Raw genomic sequence first — 17,767 nt, 5'->3', positions numbered from 1 at the left:
AGAAGACAGGCTGAACGTGGCTCATTAAGCTCTGACACAGGCACCAGAGATTTGATTAGTAGCTGGAACATTGTGAGACAGAACATTTCATCCCAAAAACAAAGTGAGTCATCATGTTTGCTTCATTATAAATGCTCAAAATATTATGACTCTGACAGGTTACAAAGAAGCTGGCTTTAAACTCTCACAGGCCATTTTATTATGTACACTTTGCCATTATTGGGTTGAACCCTGTTTTCTATCAAATCTGCTTTAATTCTTCATGGTATGGATTAAACAAGGTGCTGGAAACCTTGGTCCATATTGACACGATAGCATCACAGTCGGACAGATGGGCACACTGGGGTCATAAAAAGATGGATGTGGTCAGCAACAATGCTCAGGTAGGTTATTATTCCTACTAAGGGAATATTAGGAAATATCACTCACATCATTACATCACCACCAGCAGGCTGAACCACTGATACAAGATTGGATGGATCCATGCTTTCACTTTGTTTATTCCGAATTCTGATCTGAATGTCACAGCAGAAATTAAGACTTACTACATCAGGTAACATTTTCTCAATCTTCTATTGTTCACTTTCACTGAGCCTATGTGAACTGTACTCAGTTTCCTGTTGTTAGCTAGTACCCAGTGTGGTCTTCTGCTGCCCTAACATTCAGAGATGCTCTTCTGCATAGAGTTACAATAAGTGGTACTCCAAGCAGTCCGGCCACATTTTTTTCTAACCTTTGGCATCAAAAACACATTTTTGCTTAAAGAACTGCTGCTCATTGGATATTTTCATTTTTTGGACCATCCTCTGCAAACTCCGATTAGAAACTCTAAATCTCTACCATGTAACGAGAAAATTCTGTATAAATAAGATCCGGACATGTGTCCATCCCTGGTCACTGAAGATGGACTACAATCGAGTGGAAAATTTCCACGTGGTCTTATCAATCTCAAAATGCATAACAGTTTCTAGAAATCCTGGATACGCCATCCTCTGGACATAAGAAAGAGATCAAAGTATTTCCCATTTTTATTGTGATTCATATGACAAAAAATAAAATCCAACGATTACCATCCATTTAAAGATTCAAGTAAATAGACAAATGTTCACTTGACAGTCATGGCATAACACAGAGAGCGGATGTTAAAGTGTATAGTGGACCGCTTATGGAAAGTGCTAACAATCAAAACATAGCTTGACAGCATACACGTGGATATAATGAATACACCAAAATGTAAAATAAAGTCTCAAATTGTCAGATTTAGTCCACAGTTATGGAAAATAAAATGCTGCTGCATACTGCAGAATAACATGCCATAAGTATGAATAATACACTAAATATTTTACAGTAAAATATTTCTTTACATATCTAAATACGTTTGAGTAAAGTCAGGGCAGTAGAGTTCACCCTCTCACATACTGAAATAAATAAACAAACACTAATAACTACTTACAGGAACTTACGCATAAACAACACAAATGCCAACCAGGGCTTCACATTCAAATAAATAACTTCAAACACATATTTGTCTCAGGTTAAGAACAGTTACATTCAGAAACGAGGTCTAGAGGTTAGAGGAAAAAAGGAAACAAGATGTGGTGGTGTTATAACTCACAGATTTAAAACTGAAAGTGTCCCTTCCTGTGTGGAATCACTGTGGATTTCGCACGCTTATTAGAGCTGATATCGCTATCATCCAGGCATGTAGTTGTAATGACCATTTCGTGAAAGATTAGGTTTTGCTTTGCGTAATGGCTTTTTTTTAACCGAAGTTTAAATTAGAAACAGTTAGAGTAACAAAAGCCTGACTGGATTAAAGGATTGCAGCTTAATTATCACCGATATAGAGTTGTGGTTTCTGGGATCACAGTCTCATCTACCTTAAATATCATAAGCCTTAGGTCCCACCCTACTCCCTTACTCCCAACAAAACATAATCCATGCATGTGATTAATATTAATCAGGTCAAATTTAACCCATTAATTGACGGTCACAAGTTGAAAGTATGAATTAAAGTGGAACATGTCAGTTGTTTGTAGGTAGGTATTAAAAAGATGAAGAATAACAGATCTTCACTATTGCACTAAAATTATAACTCATTACTTGGCATTAAGCATTTTTGAAAGGTTTTTAAGCTTCTTTAAACAAATAATTCTAGTTTGTTAAATTATTAGTATTCTGGAATATTGGTAAAAAAAAATTATTCCATTTTTATAAAAGTAGGATTTATAATAAGCCTAAAACTGAGTTAGCAGGAATGAATTGAAACAGCTTTCAATAAAGAGACTCAAAAGTGATTTTTCTGAGTGAAAATTTTAAATGGAGAAATAAAATAACCATAATACAGCAGGTCTGTGTTCTTGAGTCTTGATGATGGACTTGATTTTGTGTCACGGCTCCTTTTTGGGTAATAATCAAGATATATCATGTCGTTTTACATCTTAATGTTATTATTGTTTTTATGTATATTTGGTAACGTCATTAACCAAATGGGAGGAAGTAAAATAAAAAGTTACTATTAATCCTAAAATATTGAAATGTCGCTTATTAAAAGAGAGAAAAGTGGCACCAAATGAATTTTGAATGTAGATTTAGATGTGCAGAAGAAAGAAAAAAAATCTAGTCATTACTTACATTAAATATCTATAAAGATGCTGCTCTTAAAATCAAGGACAGTAAGTCCAGACCAATAAATTAAAGAAAAACCAATCAATTGCATTACGAACATTCAATTCTGTGTGGGGAACACCGAATACATACTTATAAGTCTGACAAAAAACTCCCCCAAAATATACTTGTGCTTTCTTTAAAACTAAATTTGTGACTGGGCTGAAATTAAAAGCAATAAATACAACGACATAACGAGACAGAAGCAGTTCTAACCATAACAATCAAGTCGCTGTCACTAATTAGACAGTAACACAAAAACATTGATGACGACAGCAAAAGGAAAACAAAAAGTGCAAAACGTTGTTTGAAGAAGACCGGAATGCTCTCCAAAGGATCTTAGCGCTATAACCATCATTGCACCAATAAAATGATGTGGGAATTTGCAGGAAATACTCAATTACAATCAGGTCCAACAGAGGAAATGCCCATATTTGAACAATCTCTGACTAAATTTTTAACTATGTTTTGGGCTCCACCAGTTTTGCATTTAACAATGTAAATATTCAGAAAGCTTACTGTTGCACAAAAAAGGTTAACAAACAGTTCTGGTGATAGCATTGTATTCACACTATTAAAATGCAATACCCCATGTTTAAATTACATTTTAAATATATATATAGTAATGTATTCATATATATACATTTTTAACTTTTTAAACTGCTCAGTGTGGCTGACAAGGTGAGATATGGTTGATATTTGTGCACAATGATGTGAGCAATAAGATACTCTGTATAGCAAAGCAGATCATCCTCAGAGATACAGCCACAAAATCATCAAATGTTGGAGGCAGTGTTGCAACATTTTAAACCAACACAAGACAACTTTACCAAAACAGTGAGAAGTTGCTCCACATTTGCATTTGCAGAATATAATAGTGTGTGCCTACACTGCCTTAAAAAGCTCCTCATATATTGACATTTTTAGGGCAAATACGGTAGTGTCCAATAAACTGCTTCCATTTTTACGACATTTAAATAGAATAGAAGCCTCCGATTCTTTATCCTCACATTTGCTGCGTCTTTCTGTGAGCTTTGCTCATCTGCACTGCCCCAAAATGTGCTCTTACAGTACTGTGAAACTGGAACAGTAGGGAAAGAACCAAACAAGCCAGCTTGTCAGCCTCCTTCACAATGCCCTCAACCAAATGAGCCCATACCTGAGGAAGCAACAACAATCTCCTACATCTCTTCGTCCATTTTAACATTTACTAGCAAAGTGTGGATTTTACTACTTTGTTTTAAACATACTGTACAAAAGATTTATTCAAACAATTATGCTAGTGCACAAGGCGCGTAGTCACTTGTGGAGATTTAATCGTCCTTGAAAAGGGAAAATAAATACTCCAAATAGTTTGTGTTTTACTATTTCAATAAATCCAATGGCAATTTAGCAACCATCAAAGCCAGAATTATTCTCTGTATGTGACACAGGAATCTTTTTTCTCCTCTCTTATTTATTTGAAATATGAGGGACAGTTTGCCATTTCATGTCCCAGCGGACTTCAATAAAAACAGCTGCCCCAAGAGGAGCTGAGCTACCAGCCCACGACCATCACAGCTCTTGGATGACAGCGGGTGGGCTCGCCAATCTCCTCCCAAGCAAAAGGGGCTCATTACCTGTCACCTAACCCAGTAACAGAGCCTGGACTGAATCCTGTCCTTCACTTGCTCATTTAACAAAGGGTAGGATTGGACTCCTTTGACAGGAGGGAATCTCAGAACCCGACAATGCACGAGACCATCACTGAAAACACCTTGTGAAAAGAGAAATTCTCCAAGTTAAGAAGTAATCGATGCAAGTCTCTCTGTGTCTAGAACTCATTTGTGGGTCTTCCAGTTCCTGAGGAGGTAAAGCTTCCAGGCTGAAGGGGTCAGAGAAGAGGTGGGAAGGTGGACAGATAGGAGCTCCCCTCTGAAAGAGTTGGAGGAGGCCTGTAGGAACCTTCCAGCCCCCACCCTGCCCTCTGTCACCCATGCCCTCAGACCTGCAGCTGCAGACAGGTACCCTGAAGAGGAAATACGATATATTTTCATGTTTCTGTTTCTTTTTTTCAATATTTAGTAAAAAAAAAAAAAGAGTTTAAAGAAAGACACAACACTTGTTAATAACACAACCACGATGAATTGTTGCTACACCGCAAAGTGATCTTCTGTTAAAAATGTGAAAAATGGCTGCCGTTTCAATATTAGACTGTAATGGGGTTTTAAAACAACAGACTTTGAAGTAAACTGCAAAAATGACCACAAGCACAAATACAAATCTTTTTCTGCGTGTGCATTCCAGTTAGCATATTATTGTGCATAACCTGCACATTTGTCACATGGTTTTGCCTCTTCAGGGCTCATTTTTTAATCTGTTTTAAATTGAAAGTCGCAATTGAGGGTGCTGATTAAACACCTCTTCTACAGCTGACCAATGGTGACAATTGCCACTTAGCCTTGTACTGTATGACCCTTCTTTGTAGCATAGTCTGTAATTAGGATTAATTTACTTCAAAGTCCTTACAAGGGGAGTATTGTTACTACTTTTAGAATGAAGTATGAGAGGATTCAGTCCCAATTAAAAAACAGCAATGACGTTAAAAACGCAATCCTAAATGAAGGAGAATGACTGTGTTGCCCTGTTGAGCAATATTTGATCACGTTTCTGTAGTTCTCTCATGCATATCCTCTCATTTGGGTCATGAAATACACATTTCTGCTGTTTTAACACACATCTGCTAACCTAGCTGTGATGATAAACTGCTAATGAATCCAGCAATAAGCCTGCAAAAGTAGGTAAGATGAAGAAGAAGAAGAAGAAGAAGACAGGATCTGAATGACAAAAGATTTCAAAAGGGCACTGCAATTGTTTTATGAAGGGGGGAAAAAAGTTCCAGACATTTGTTAAATGTCAAGAATACACACTGGGCGTCATTGTCAGAAACAGTGACGTCATCACATGATGACAGGTGATCAACCTATCAGAAATGTAATTACCTATCACTGCAATGCAGACTGCCACAGTTATGAGTGGCTTTTGCATTTTGATGATGCCTCTGTGAGACTAAAGCTGACAGGTACAGGCTACCACGGCATTCATCTTCCTCATAATGATAACACAATAGCCAGTCTAGTGTCTGGTGCAGCAGACGAAGTACTTCCAGTGAGTGTATACACTGTAATGTTTCTATTTATTGCAGGGATTTTATTTATTTTTTATTCATTTATTAGCCCCAATTTCACGTTAAATTTGTTCAGGTTCAGGTACAAGAAGAAGCTCGACACAGGATAAAAACGCCACTTACACCTAGAGTTTTAATGGTGGAGTTAGATAAAAAATGAATATGCTTCCATTCATTTTCACTTTTCTTTTTTTTGTACAAAAACTCTGCAGATCACCTTGGAGACTTCAGTCAGAAGATCCTGCAGCCTGGAGCAGATTTGGAGTTAATAAATAGTCTGGGTTTTTTATTATTATTATTATTATTATTATTATTATTATTATTATCATCATTATCATTAATATTATCATGATCATGACTTTAATTTTCCATAAAACTTTTGAAAGATTAAAACATAAAAAAATAAGTATCATCCAAAATCTCAATTGGGAGACTTTAAAAAAACTATAATAATAATAAGAGTGTAAGGCACTTTAAAAGAAAGGTCGATCACCCTGACATTTACCATATTTCTGTTTGGTTTTTACATTGTACTTACATGACACCTATAATCCATCAACAATTTTAAATCTATCCCATCCAAACCCTGCTTGTACTTTTCAAAAATAGTGGCAATTTTTCCCACTCACACTGAGTTCTACTTCTCGAATGTTAGAGGTTAGAGATGACATACGGTACCTCTGTTGCTTTTCCATGCAAACACGGCAGGCAGAGTGTGAGCCTCACTCCTGGAGCTCTGTCAGAGCCACACAGCATGCAGCTCTATCATCCTTACTCTGGGCAGGGCCATCCACTCCGCTGCCAGTTGTCATGCTGCGGCTGCGACTAGTCAGCTTCTTGAGCTCACTGGCAAAGGAAATGACTTTCTTTTTGTCCTCCCTCACCACCTGGAAACAGAAGTGAATCCGTGTTAAAGAGACGCATTTACAGCATGGGAAATGTGCCAGTAGAGCCTGAGCAGACTCATAAGAGCTGAGAAAACACCAATTTAATTTTTTTCTTAATGTACATGATCCCCTTTACTTTTTTCTATTTCTTCAGATAAAATTTTGTCTCAAAAAAGATGAAAAAACTTAAACAAATAGAGCTTACAGAGGCATTAGACCTTTATTTAGCAAGGCAGATTTAAACACATTATTTCCAGGCCGTCAGAGCGAGAAAAAAACAAAACAAGAAAAAATCGAGCGCAAAACGATGACAAATAAATAAAACGCTAAAAGCATTAAAACGTACAGAGCACAGAGTTATATAAGCACATTAGTAACAAAGCAGATGGAAAACACTACAAAGGAAATCACAAAAGCAAACACAAAACAGCACAGCATATGAAAGATTTTGGAAATAAGGGTCACAGGAATGGGTTAAATCATATAAGTAATTAAGCATGCTAAAATACGTTGGTGAGCAAGCAACAGCGTACTGAGCAGGAACTAGGCATGCAGCGATTATCAAACTCTGGGCCGACACTCATACTGATGTTTTTAACACCCATTTGGCCTTCCGGCTCTTCATCACTATTAATCAGCACAAAAATGGATGCAACTCAGCAGATAAATATCACTTGAGTTATATTGGTCATCCTATTGGCTGATACAACAAGGCTGTTATCACCAATATAGATGTTCGCCCGATGTATCGCTGCATCCCCAGAAAGAACAGCATGTTAGAAAGATGGTGGCTGAGAGCAAAGTTGCACATATAAAACTGTCTCCTTTGTGGACGTGCAAAAGGAAAGCAAAAAACAAAAAATTTCTATAAAAGTATTGCTACAATACACATAAATATTAAATAAAACACAGAAAAAAACCTAAAGAGTCTCTAGGACTAGAAATTGGTCGTCATGCTCAGAGCTACCTGCTCTTTGAGTTTAAGAATAAACTTTCCCGCGCCCCGCCAGCGGCTCTGAGCTTGGTAGACACACTCGTGATCCAGCAGCACTCGCTGAAGAGGCTTGGTGGACGAGGACTTCTTAGAGCCGACGTCCTTGGTCACTTCCTCCATCAACACGTAGTCGCATGGATTGGGGTTAGAGAGGATACTGTAGGAATACTTAGCCTTTGACAGAGTCTGGCCAAAAAACGAAGAAAATTAAGAAATATCAATGAAAATATTAGGATGTGCTTTCTGCTGTGACTCATGCTTGTTTATATAATGTGTTTGTTTTTCCTGGACTCACCTGCTGTATGATATCCTGAGCCGTGCTGTAGCGTGGAGCTTTGATGACAGTGTGAGGCTGTTCAGGGGAAACTTCATGGACCTGGACAAAGAACATGTCATCCTCCCCTCCTCCTCCTCCACCTCCTCCCGCTCCTTCTCTGCCTCCCACGGTCACCTCCTCCTCTCCTTCCACCACCGTGTTTTTCTCATTCAAGTTCTGCAGCAATTAAAAGCAACCGTAACAGTCAAACAGTGCATGACACGACCACAAGGGGGCGCCAGAGTCTGCAAAATAGCCTTCACAAAAGCTTTTGAGAAACAGCTTAATACTCTAACTGCATCTACTAAACATGTGTACCTCCTCTCTAGTTTTGAGGCACAGTCTCCTCACATATCCCTCCTCAGTGTTCCAGCTGGACACCACCCTGACCACCTCCTCCTCAGGTGCTAGAGCTCGGTGCTGTGGGCAGCGCTTCACCTCGCTGCGTTCCTTCAACAGGGGAACCTTCTCCTCACACAAAAAGTATTCGGATGGGTTTCCCCCTGACCCCACAACCTGTAGAGAAGAGAGATAAAGCTTAAAAGTGTGTGACTCCCATGACTGCCGCCTTTATAAATGTTCCACAGATTCTACAGCACTGACCATGTCCAGCAGCTGCTTGGTGGTGGTCTGCTCGGTAACACAGAAAACAGTGAAGGGTTCAGGACCGGGAGCGCAGTGCACCGTCACCCTGTGCTGCTGGGACGCATGCTTCTCCTCAGAACTGAACAGCTGTGTAGGGAGTCAGAGAAATGTAAGGCAGCAGGTCATTATAAAAACACACTGAATGCCAGATGTTCCCTCTTACTTTCTCCACTTTCTCTGAATTTATTTGGATTGCAAAGCATTATTTAGTGCGCCTTAAAGAAGTTTCTTAAAATTACAGTGACACGAAGAAGCTGAATCTGATCTACAGTTTTTCTTAAAAGCAGCAAACCTGAATAAATCTTACCAAAGATGAGGCAGTAGCGCCCCCTGTTGGACCTTCCTCTGTTCTGTGGCTGTAGATAAATAAGCTGGAGACTTCAAGAGACTCATTGTGCTGTGTTCTCAACTGTACATGTCTGTAACCTACAACACAAACACATAAAAACAAAAAATTAAACGGTCTTAAAAACCTTTTAGTGGTTTGAAATAGACTGATTACATCATATTTTTATTGGTGTATAAAAGTCCCATCTACAGCCTGGAGCCAAACTTTTATCAGATGTACATTATCTGGTATTTGTACCTGGTTTGAGGGCTTTAAGTGGGAGAGTCCTCTGAGCTGTGGTCTGGGAACTGTTGTTCTCCACCACGGCAAATCGCAGGAAACACATCTCTTCAAAATGCACCGTGAACTGAAAGTGCTCGTTCCACATGGGGTTGAGGGTGTTGCGGTGGATCGGTTTGGTACGGAAGTGGCAGCTGTCGATGGGCATGCCCAGAACATCCAGCTCGATGCACGGGCTGCCGGCACTGTTACTGGGACAAACGTTCTGCCCGGACACAATCTGAGCAGAAAAGATAAGTGGAGGTGTCATATCATTAAAGACTGTTAATCCCCACATTAGACGACCCAAGAATATAAGAATTTATTTTATGTTCTTTTACCCTTTCTTAAAGTTACCTATTTCTCCAATATACACACACACAAACTAAACATTTCAATGTGTATGATATCATTTGAGATAACAGATATATATATACAAATTACTTTGACTTTATTGTAATTAAAAGCAATAAAATAAAAATCTACCAATTATTAAGATTAAGCCTTTTTTTTTTTAGTTATAACAAACCTGTATGAGAGACCCACAAACAGTATGTAAAGATATACCAGCAAAATGTGCACTTATATTAACGTCATTTAACAGTTTTTTTTTTAAAAAAATATAACTTCAGTGGCAGACTCTTAAGCATCTTAGCATATTTATACTGATTATATTATTAATATATTGAGCACTCTACTGCACTGCCACGATGCAGGTATGTTGGTGATTTTTAAGTTTTAAAGGCTTCAAGAGTTCAAAAACTGCACCATATACAGTAGATGAAGATTGAAACGAATGTAACACATTCATATGGATTTCCCATTATTTTTAAATAAATATTCAAATATTTATGGGATATTTATGAATACTTAAAATGCAAATTGGAAATTCAGCCATTATCAGGTCCTCAGTTGAACTCACATGTAGGCTTTAGGCTTCAGTAGCTTCAGATGTGGGTCCACCTGAGTGGGCATGACACTCACTCGCTTGCTGTGTGCTCACCTGGCAACTACCTGCTACCGAGACCTGTCTGCATTTGTACTAGGCAGCTGACAAGACTGTTTAATGTTGGATATGACTATGTCAGGTGTTTGAGCTCTAACACGTAGCTGTGGCATGTAATGTCGAGCAAAGTTCAGGGCTGAAGGGTGAAGAGGACATTCTGCTGCGTACGTCTTCCTAACTCACTGTGAGGGAGTAGACAGCAGGGCTCATTTTCTCCACATCCCGCTCCATCGGACAGAACTGCTGATAAAGTGGACAGCTACGGTCCCATAACACTGCCGGCTTCAGTACGTAGCCACATCCTCCGTTGGCCTCAAACAGCGCCGTGTTCAACTGCATAGGCAGGTCTGAGGAGGATACAGGGAGTAAGTTTTTCTAAAACAGGTCATAAAGAGCGCTACGTCGTTTGGATACTGTCAGTTGTTTGACAATTTAAAATCGTTCTTGTCTATTTGCTGGTGTAGAAGACAAGAGATTGTCCTTTAAACAAAACGTCCACGTTTAAGTGAGTGCATGCACGAAAAGTCTCACCAAACCTAATATGAAATTATTTTTTTTCACACCTGTAAAAAAAGAAAAGAAAAGGGCTGCAATAAAATGATAAAACTGTCATTTCTTCTTTATCATCCTCTGGCTAACACAGTGTTATATTAAATTCTGAAGAAGTGCTGTTTGTCAGAAGTGAATGTCCCTTCATACAGACATACGCTCACCATCAGTCTGATAATTGAGTGCCACCAGCTGGATGCCATGCTGCCAGAAAAGCAGAGGGTTGGGGTTGGTTGAGTCGATCCTGGTGGCCGCCGGGTAGGTTCTGAGCAGCTGGCACTCTGTGTGCTGGATGAGCTTTTGAGAGTAACGGCGACACAGGCGCTTGGCGGCGTTCTCGTTGACGGAGGAGATGTGGTAACACTTTGGTGTGCGGATGATGGCGCTGAGTGAGGTGGAGGGGTTGAGGACAGGAGACGTTTGCTGCTCCTCCCAGCTGAGTCGCTCTGAACCACCTGAGGGACAGAGACACTTTTAAAGGCCATGAAAACTTCTCCATTAAGTGATGTGGGTCCTACATGATTTAAGTTAGGATAAAACAGCATTAACTAAAAACTTGGTTTGGCAGTTTTACATCGTGTTTCATGTTTCCCATATGCACCCGCACACATAAACCTCTGCTAACGCCGAGTTCCTCGGACCAGGCTCACCTTTCCCAGGGGTGCGGCTCTGGGTCGTGACCTCCCCCGTTGCGCTGCTGCGAGAAGGAGCCGTGCCAAATATGGACTTCCTGCTCTTGCCTCGGTCCTTTCCCCTGCTAGAGCCAGCTGGAGACAAAGTAGAAAGGCCTGGGTTCCCACACAGAGGAAGCAGACAGAAGAGAAGAGTCATTAATGAAAGGCAGACAGACTAGAGACACCACAAGTATCCCAAGAGTCTCTTCTTAATCGTAATTTGCTTGAAAAAACCAAAACATATCAGAGCCATTTTCTTTCAGCATTCACTTGAAGGGAATTTAATTTGAAAACTTACATCTGCTATAAAAAGGTGTTTTATGATCTATATTTTGGGCTTCATGTTCTGTAAAGCAACTCAAAAGTTGTTTGCCATTAAGGCCATGAAATTAATCATCTATCAATGGAGAGGAATAGCATGCAAATTATGTTGTCCTACTTCTTATTTAGCAACAGTACTCTAGTCTCCCTTCTGAAAATACTTCAGATGAGAAATGCCCTTTTCATTTTATGAATGGTGAGTGTTTTTAAATTGATTCAGACACTTGTATATAAGTGGCACGTTCATCTAAAAATCACTCCCGACTACACAAAGCTGCAACCAGTCTGCTGCCTGTCTGAATTGGACCACTTGCCCTACTTCCTCTTTCTCATATCTCGGGTCCCTGGAAACGGTAAACAAACAGAATACCAGTGGAAACACAGGCAAGTTTATAAGGGCAGATGTCAGTTAAAGAAAAGAGGAGACAAACAGAAGAGGACGCTCGAGGGAAGAGGCGATAAGAGGTTGATGTTTAAGGGACAAAGAGAAATCTTTTCGAGATAAATGCAAGCATGCAATCAGGGCAGATTCCCGTAAACGGGCGAGATAAGAGACGTTTTATAAGCACATTTTTTTAAAAAAGGAAAGAAAAAGAAATTTGAAGCCAACTCAAGCATTTCTCACTTTCTACTCATAGCAAGGCAATGAACGTGCATGAGAGTTACAAGGGTGACATGACACGACGAAGACCCTGGGTTCGAATTTGAACTGCACTCATCCACCAGGACATCCGCAAAACTGTCCGGCGTAAAACAACTTATGTTGCTGTGCCGTTCAGGGAATAACAGCAAAACTAAGTAACTGTATCTTTTCCATGGGAGGAAGATGATTCATCATCTTAGTGGGTGTCCTGTGTGGGATAGGAATGGAGTGTAACACAGGGATATTGGATGTCTTGCAAAGAGAAAAAAAAATCTGAAAACACGGGGAAAGGTTTGACCTCTTAAATATAACATGGGAGTGGATTAGGGTGGGACAAGATCCAGAAAAAAAGAGAAATGAAATAGACAGCATTTAAAAATTAAAAGGAGAGAGGTGAAAGCAGAATATGGGTGGAAAAAAGGAGACGGCATATATAGTAAAGATAAAGAAAAGTCTGTTCTAATGAAATTCAAGGGAACAGGGAGATCTGTTTGGCAAAGAGACGGAGCGATCCCTACCAGGGAATTTCACAGCCTGGCAGTAGATGACAAGGTCAGACAGCTCCTGGGCGATCTGTCGACTCTCCTTCTTATTCTGGGGAAGGTAGAACTCCTCGCCGAGCTCCATGTCGAACACCTACAGGTGCAGACACACACGGGACATGGAGAGCACTGCTAGCAATTCACTATATAAGCATATAAATTTAGCGCTGAATCAGAGGCTGAACCACACTCTGAACCTAACACGTCTTTCTTTTTCAGTAATCTGACATAATCAATCTTATAAGAATTCATTTTAAAGGAAGCAGGACGAAGGGTGACTTTCCTTGAGATTAGGTACATTTATATCTCTACCTTTCCTTTGCTCTGTGTAGTGCTATCAGCTTTCTTCATCCTTTTGGGTATTTCATCAGCAGGTTGCTCTTCTTTCTCAGCCGAACTCTTGCCTTCTGGCTTGTCATCGAGTATATTATCTATACAGAAGAGGATAGGCAAAAAAAACAAAACAACGGGTTTTAGTGACACCTGAACTTTACACCGAGCTGACTGTACGGCAACATGCAGCCACCAAAATTAGCGAGCCTTATACCTGTCAATCAAGAAAGCAAAATCTGTGCTAATGCTTGCAATATGGACTCTGATAATCAAAGTATACTAAATGCACCATCCCCGATTCATATTTTTCATCGGTCAAAGCAGGCAAGTATATTTAAGGCAGAAACTGGCCTGTCAAAGATCCATAAATAACATTTGTGCACTGGAGCTGCTCCTGATATAGTGTACGTTAAATCACCAATAAGACATAGCGTGCAAGGGAAGAAGGGAAGAAGAATATTTAGCATCTGGGAATCTACTGCTTGTAAAAACAAAAGTGACTTAAATGAGGATTTTTCTGTTTTCTCAGAGAACAGAGTGGCCGCTAGATTTACCTGTTTCGAGTCATTCTGGTCACTCGCATTAAAAACTTAATAAAAGCATTTATATCATACTGACGACTGACTGTCCACACTGACCCGCTTCACAGCTGGGAACAATTAAAAGAAGAATTTTTGGTTTTAGCTGAAACCCGTCACCTCGTAAATCTCTGCTGACTACTCGCACGGTTCAGGAGCACCGAAGCTAAAGCGCACAAAGGCCCCTTCCTACTAATATTTAAAGCGATGTCTCTCAACTGTAAACAGGAGCAACAGCAGGGGAGTTCTTCCCATTCCTCCTACTCATTAATCGCAGCCAAAACCACAGCAAGCTTGAAAATGCAGACGCTTTTTATCACAGACAACTTGTTCAATTCTTGACATCTTCTTCTTTAGAAAAAGAACAAAAAGAAACAACTGTTTATCAGAAGGAGCTGACACTGAATATTTAAGCTATAGACAGCAGCCAGAGAAGTGAGCTGGACCAGACGGTGACTGGAGGGGAGCCACTAGTCATTGGGAGAGGGTGGCAAGTTGGCAGCTTAGTTCAAAAGTGTTTGTATTAGCGGAGCCAGCGGATGTGCCAAACGTGTATGGTGAAATGAAGACGTCAGGCTGGGGCAGGAATTGTTCACTTGCCAATTTTAACATCCAGCCTCTGATATTACATAACAGCGGCACTAGGTATTAAGAAGCAAGGTTTAATCAATCTAAATAGTTCAGATGAGAGAGATGGGTTTTGTTTTTTTTAATTGGTCCATGACCAGTAAGTTCCTGTGACAGAGACGAGCATAGTGGAGGAATTAGGAGCGAGCAGTGTTGGGACTGGGACAGGGTAGTTTCCCCTGGTCTGTTGTTTAGTGCAGGGGCAGCGCAGGGCCTGAGAAACCAGATGGCTTTGTTTTGTTTCCCTGATGAGCCTGCCCAGCCACTGGCGAGGTCATGGACAAATACAGTACGGAGGGATGGAGGAAGGGAGGTGATGCGTTTGTGGGAGAAAGAGACATAATGTTGACCGTATATTGTTTGATCACATATAAAAAATACGTTTTTCTCTTTTTAACATGCTGTCCCGTTCAAGCACTGCATCTATACAACTGAGGAAAAAAAATTCTGTGTACTGCAGTAAACAGTATCTAGTCACAGGCTGCATATTGATATTGCTTCCAGGGAAACATGGCGTAAGTATGGAGGCAAGCTGGGAGGTTGGGATGCTACCGAAATCACATAAGAGCAATAAAAACAAGTCTACATCATAACAAACACTCCTGATCACTCACTAATCATCCTTTGTTAGCAATCTACAACTGATTCAAATAATCAGGTGGCACCCTCACAATATTATGAATTAAAATAACGCTAAAGCAGGACCTGAGTAGTACCCGAGTGAACAGTGAATATCTGTGCTACAGATGGCTGCCCTTATTTGTCAGTGGTGCCTGAGGCAGAATGTTTTGCCTGATCGCTCAGGCTGACACTACTACCACATTATTCTTCCTCGTTTCTGTCAAACAACTCTTTGATATCAAATGAACTGGATGGAGTATTTCTTTTCCTGGGTTCCAGATATTATGAAACTGTGAAATTTTGAAATGCTTGTTACCATGGAAGATGGTTACACTACAGCACTATCTGAAGAAAGCTAGCAGCTACAACAGGAATGCAGGAAAATATAGGAGTAAGTCCAAAGCAGCGATGCAGCACAGCAGCGCATGTTTCATACCAATGCTTTCCAACCCTTGTGTCTAGTTATTCGGCCGCAATAGACGAGATCAGCAGCTAAAGTGCAGTGCAAAAGTGTCGAGCCACCCATCATTTCTTTATATTTTGCTAGGGAGAAAAAGGGTGATTTTTTTAAACATGCAAATAGAAATAGAAATACGCTATATAAGACACAAATGTAGTTTGTACAGTTCTAATAAACTTGAAAGTTAGAGGTGGTCATACCAAATACTAAGTACTTTTCAGGAATAGTTCTCCAGGCTTCTTGAAGGAAATTCAAAGCTTTTCTTTGGTGTTTCTGCCTTTTGTTATGTTCTCTGTCAAAATGATCCCACACTGCTCCCACACATGTTGAGGTGTAAACTCTGGGGAGACCAATCCATGACTGTTGGTGTTCCACTGTGTGTTTTTCTATCTAGGCCAGCTTTTACTGCACAGGCAGTGTGTTTGGGATCATTATCATGCTGAAAAATGAAGACGCTGCCGATCAGACACTCAAGATGAAATTACATGGTGGATCAGAATCTGACAATATTTTTCTGTGTTCATAATTTCATCCAGTTTTGGAAGATCTCCAGCACACCACTGGCTGAAATGCAACCATAAACCATGACCGAGACTCCACTGTGTTGTACAACGGCTATAGTCACTCATTGTGGTACTTTCCTCTCCTCTAAATCTGCTGACGATAAGTTGAACCAGAAATTTAAAATATGGATTCCACTGGCATATCTGAGTTTTTTGTCCCTGTTAACCTTAAGAATGGCTTTCCAAAGAAAAACTCTGGAAAGCCTGAGAACTATTGCTCAAGATTACTTTAACAAATTAAAAGAAAATCTGGGTCCTGGAAGCAAAATATTTTTTAAAAAGAGGGGTCGCTGAAGACTTTTGCACAGTGCTGTAAATTTGCACCAACAATCATAACATTGTCTTAAAACCCAACAGAATATAGTATGTTTTGTAGCAATTGGTAAACAGTAATAAGGGAAATTTCAGTGGTTTAATTTTTGAAGAACAGCATGAATCTGTAAAAGAAAAGGAAAAAAAAGCAGAAGGAAATACTTAGAAAGGCACATCATAGGTGCGCATTTACCTTCAAGACCATACGAGGCAGTAGAGGCAGCGAGGCCATCAGCTAAGTGGAAAACAAGCAAGATAAAATAGGAAGGGTGAGGGAGTAAGAACAGGGTGTCAAAATAAAATGAGACTTAAGTGTTAAAAAGAAGAGAAACAGAAAAACCTAGTGAACAGAAACCGATTTAAAGCTTACAACACGAGAATCTACGAGTAAGTCGTGCACTAGTTAAGTCTGAAAAGATGTAGAAATCTGATAAGTCGCACACTTCAGTTGAATTTTAGACGTTTCCAATCACACACACCACAATGCGGGTCTCATTACCATCTGATAGAGACTCATAATCATAATCATAGTCGTCTTCTTCTTCTTCCTCTTCCTCATTGGCATGATTGTTGGGTGAAGTCACCCCTGGAGACCCGTTGCTTGCTTGGGCTTGCATGTGGGCGAGCTGGTGAGCCTGGGAAAGGGGTTAAAATAAAAATACTAATAAAAAAATAGAAAATTCTACTTTGAAAGCATATATATAAGTGCCTATGCACACAGAATCTATACTGTAGATATAAGCATTTTTCTTGCTTGAAAGTTATGATGGGGTGAACCTTTTAGCACAGCTCCATCCAATATTGATGTTTGACTGCACTCTAATGACCAACAATGATAGATGTTTAAGGCTCTGGAAGGTTCTTATATTATTTATGAAATTTGAACAAGTTTTGCTGACACAAATGTGTGAGGAAGATGCGTTTCTTCTTCACCTTCTGCTTGAGTATGTCCACCGGTGCCTGATGGGCTTTGAGCTTCTTGTTCTTGAGCAGTATTCTCCCTCGGAGCTGCAGCGGCGATGGTAAATGAGGGTCATCGCTGAAGTCGCTTTCAAAAAGGAAGCGCGTCACAAGGCGTTCGCCGAACACAGTCTAATTTAACAACAGAAAAAATTAACAAAAACCACACCATCAGGAAAGTCAAGTCGAGTGCTAAGAGGAGCATCAAGTGAAAGGATGGAATTCAGAGGCTGCGGAAGAATCTTCCAAATACAAATAAAGTAATTTTATCCATGCAAAACAACATTACAAATAAA

General features: G+C 39.9%; 1 protein-coding gene across 3 annotated transcripts in view; it reads right to left on the bottom strand.

Annotated features, from left to right (window-relative positions):
- Window positions 1-4,569: 4,569 nt before the first annotated feature.
- Window positions 4,570-17,767, bottom strand: part of plce1 (phospholipase C, epsilon 1) — a 76,008-nt gene continuing 62,810 nt past the window's right edge. For 2 of the 3 annotated variants that reach the window (XM_063483033.2, XM_063483034.2), the window contains 16 exons: window positions 17,445-17,603; window positions 17,011-17,146; window positions 16,705-16,746; window positions 13,330-13,448; window positions 12,994-13,111; window positions 11,488-11,625; window positions 11,002-11,292; window positions 10,472-10,635; window positions 9,262-9,523; window positions 8,983-9,101; window positions 8,634-8,762; window positions 8,349-8,546; window positions 8,010-8,207; window positions 7,688-7,900; window positions 6,512-6,720; window positions 4,570-4,675 (listed from right to left, as the gene is read on the bottom strand). In XM_063483033.2, coding sequence (XP_063339103.1) covers window positions 6,556-6,720; window positions 7,688-7,900; window positions 8,010-8,207; window positions 8,349-8,546; window positions 8,634-8,762; window positions 8,983-9,101; window positions 9,262-9,523; window positions 10,472-10,635; window positions 11,002-11,292; window positions 11,488-11,625; window positions 12,994-13,111; window positions 13,330-13,448; window positions 16,705-16,746; window positions 17,011-17,146; window positions 17,445-17,603 — 2,451 coding nt within the window. In that variant the 3' untranslated portion in view covers window positions 4,570-4,675; window positions 6,512-6,555. The remainder of the gene's footprint in view (window positions 4,676-6,511; window positions 6,721-7,687; window positions 7,901-8,009; window positions 8,208-8,348; window positions 8,547-8,633; window positions 8,763-8,982; window positions 9,102-9,261; window positions 9,524-10,471; window positions 10,636-11,001; window positions 11,293-11,487; window positions 11,626-12,993; window positions 13,112-13,329; window positions 13,449-16,704; window positions 16,747-17,010; window positions 17,147-17,444; window positions 17,604-17,767) is intronic. The other variant, XM_063483035.2, reaches the window with a different exon arrangement.

Source organism: Pelmatolapia mariae, linkage group LG8 (genome assembly GCF_036321145.2).
Source record: "Pelmatolapia mariae isolate MD_Pm_ZW linkage group LG8, Pm_UMD_F_2, whole genome shotgun sequence".
Lineage (NCBI taxonomy): Eukaryota > Metazoa > Chordata > Actinopteri > Cichliformes > Cichlidae > Pelmatolapia > Pelmatolapia mariae.
Note: the sequence above shows the minus strand (reverse complement) of the source record. Positions and strands in the feature narration are given on the sequence as shown.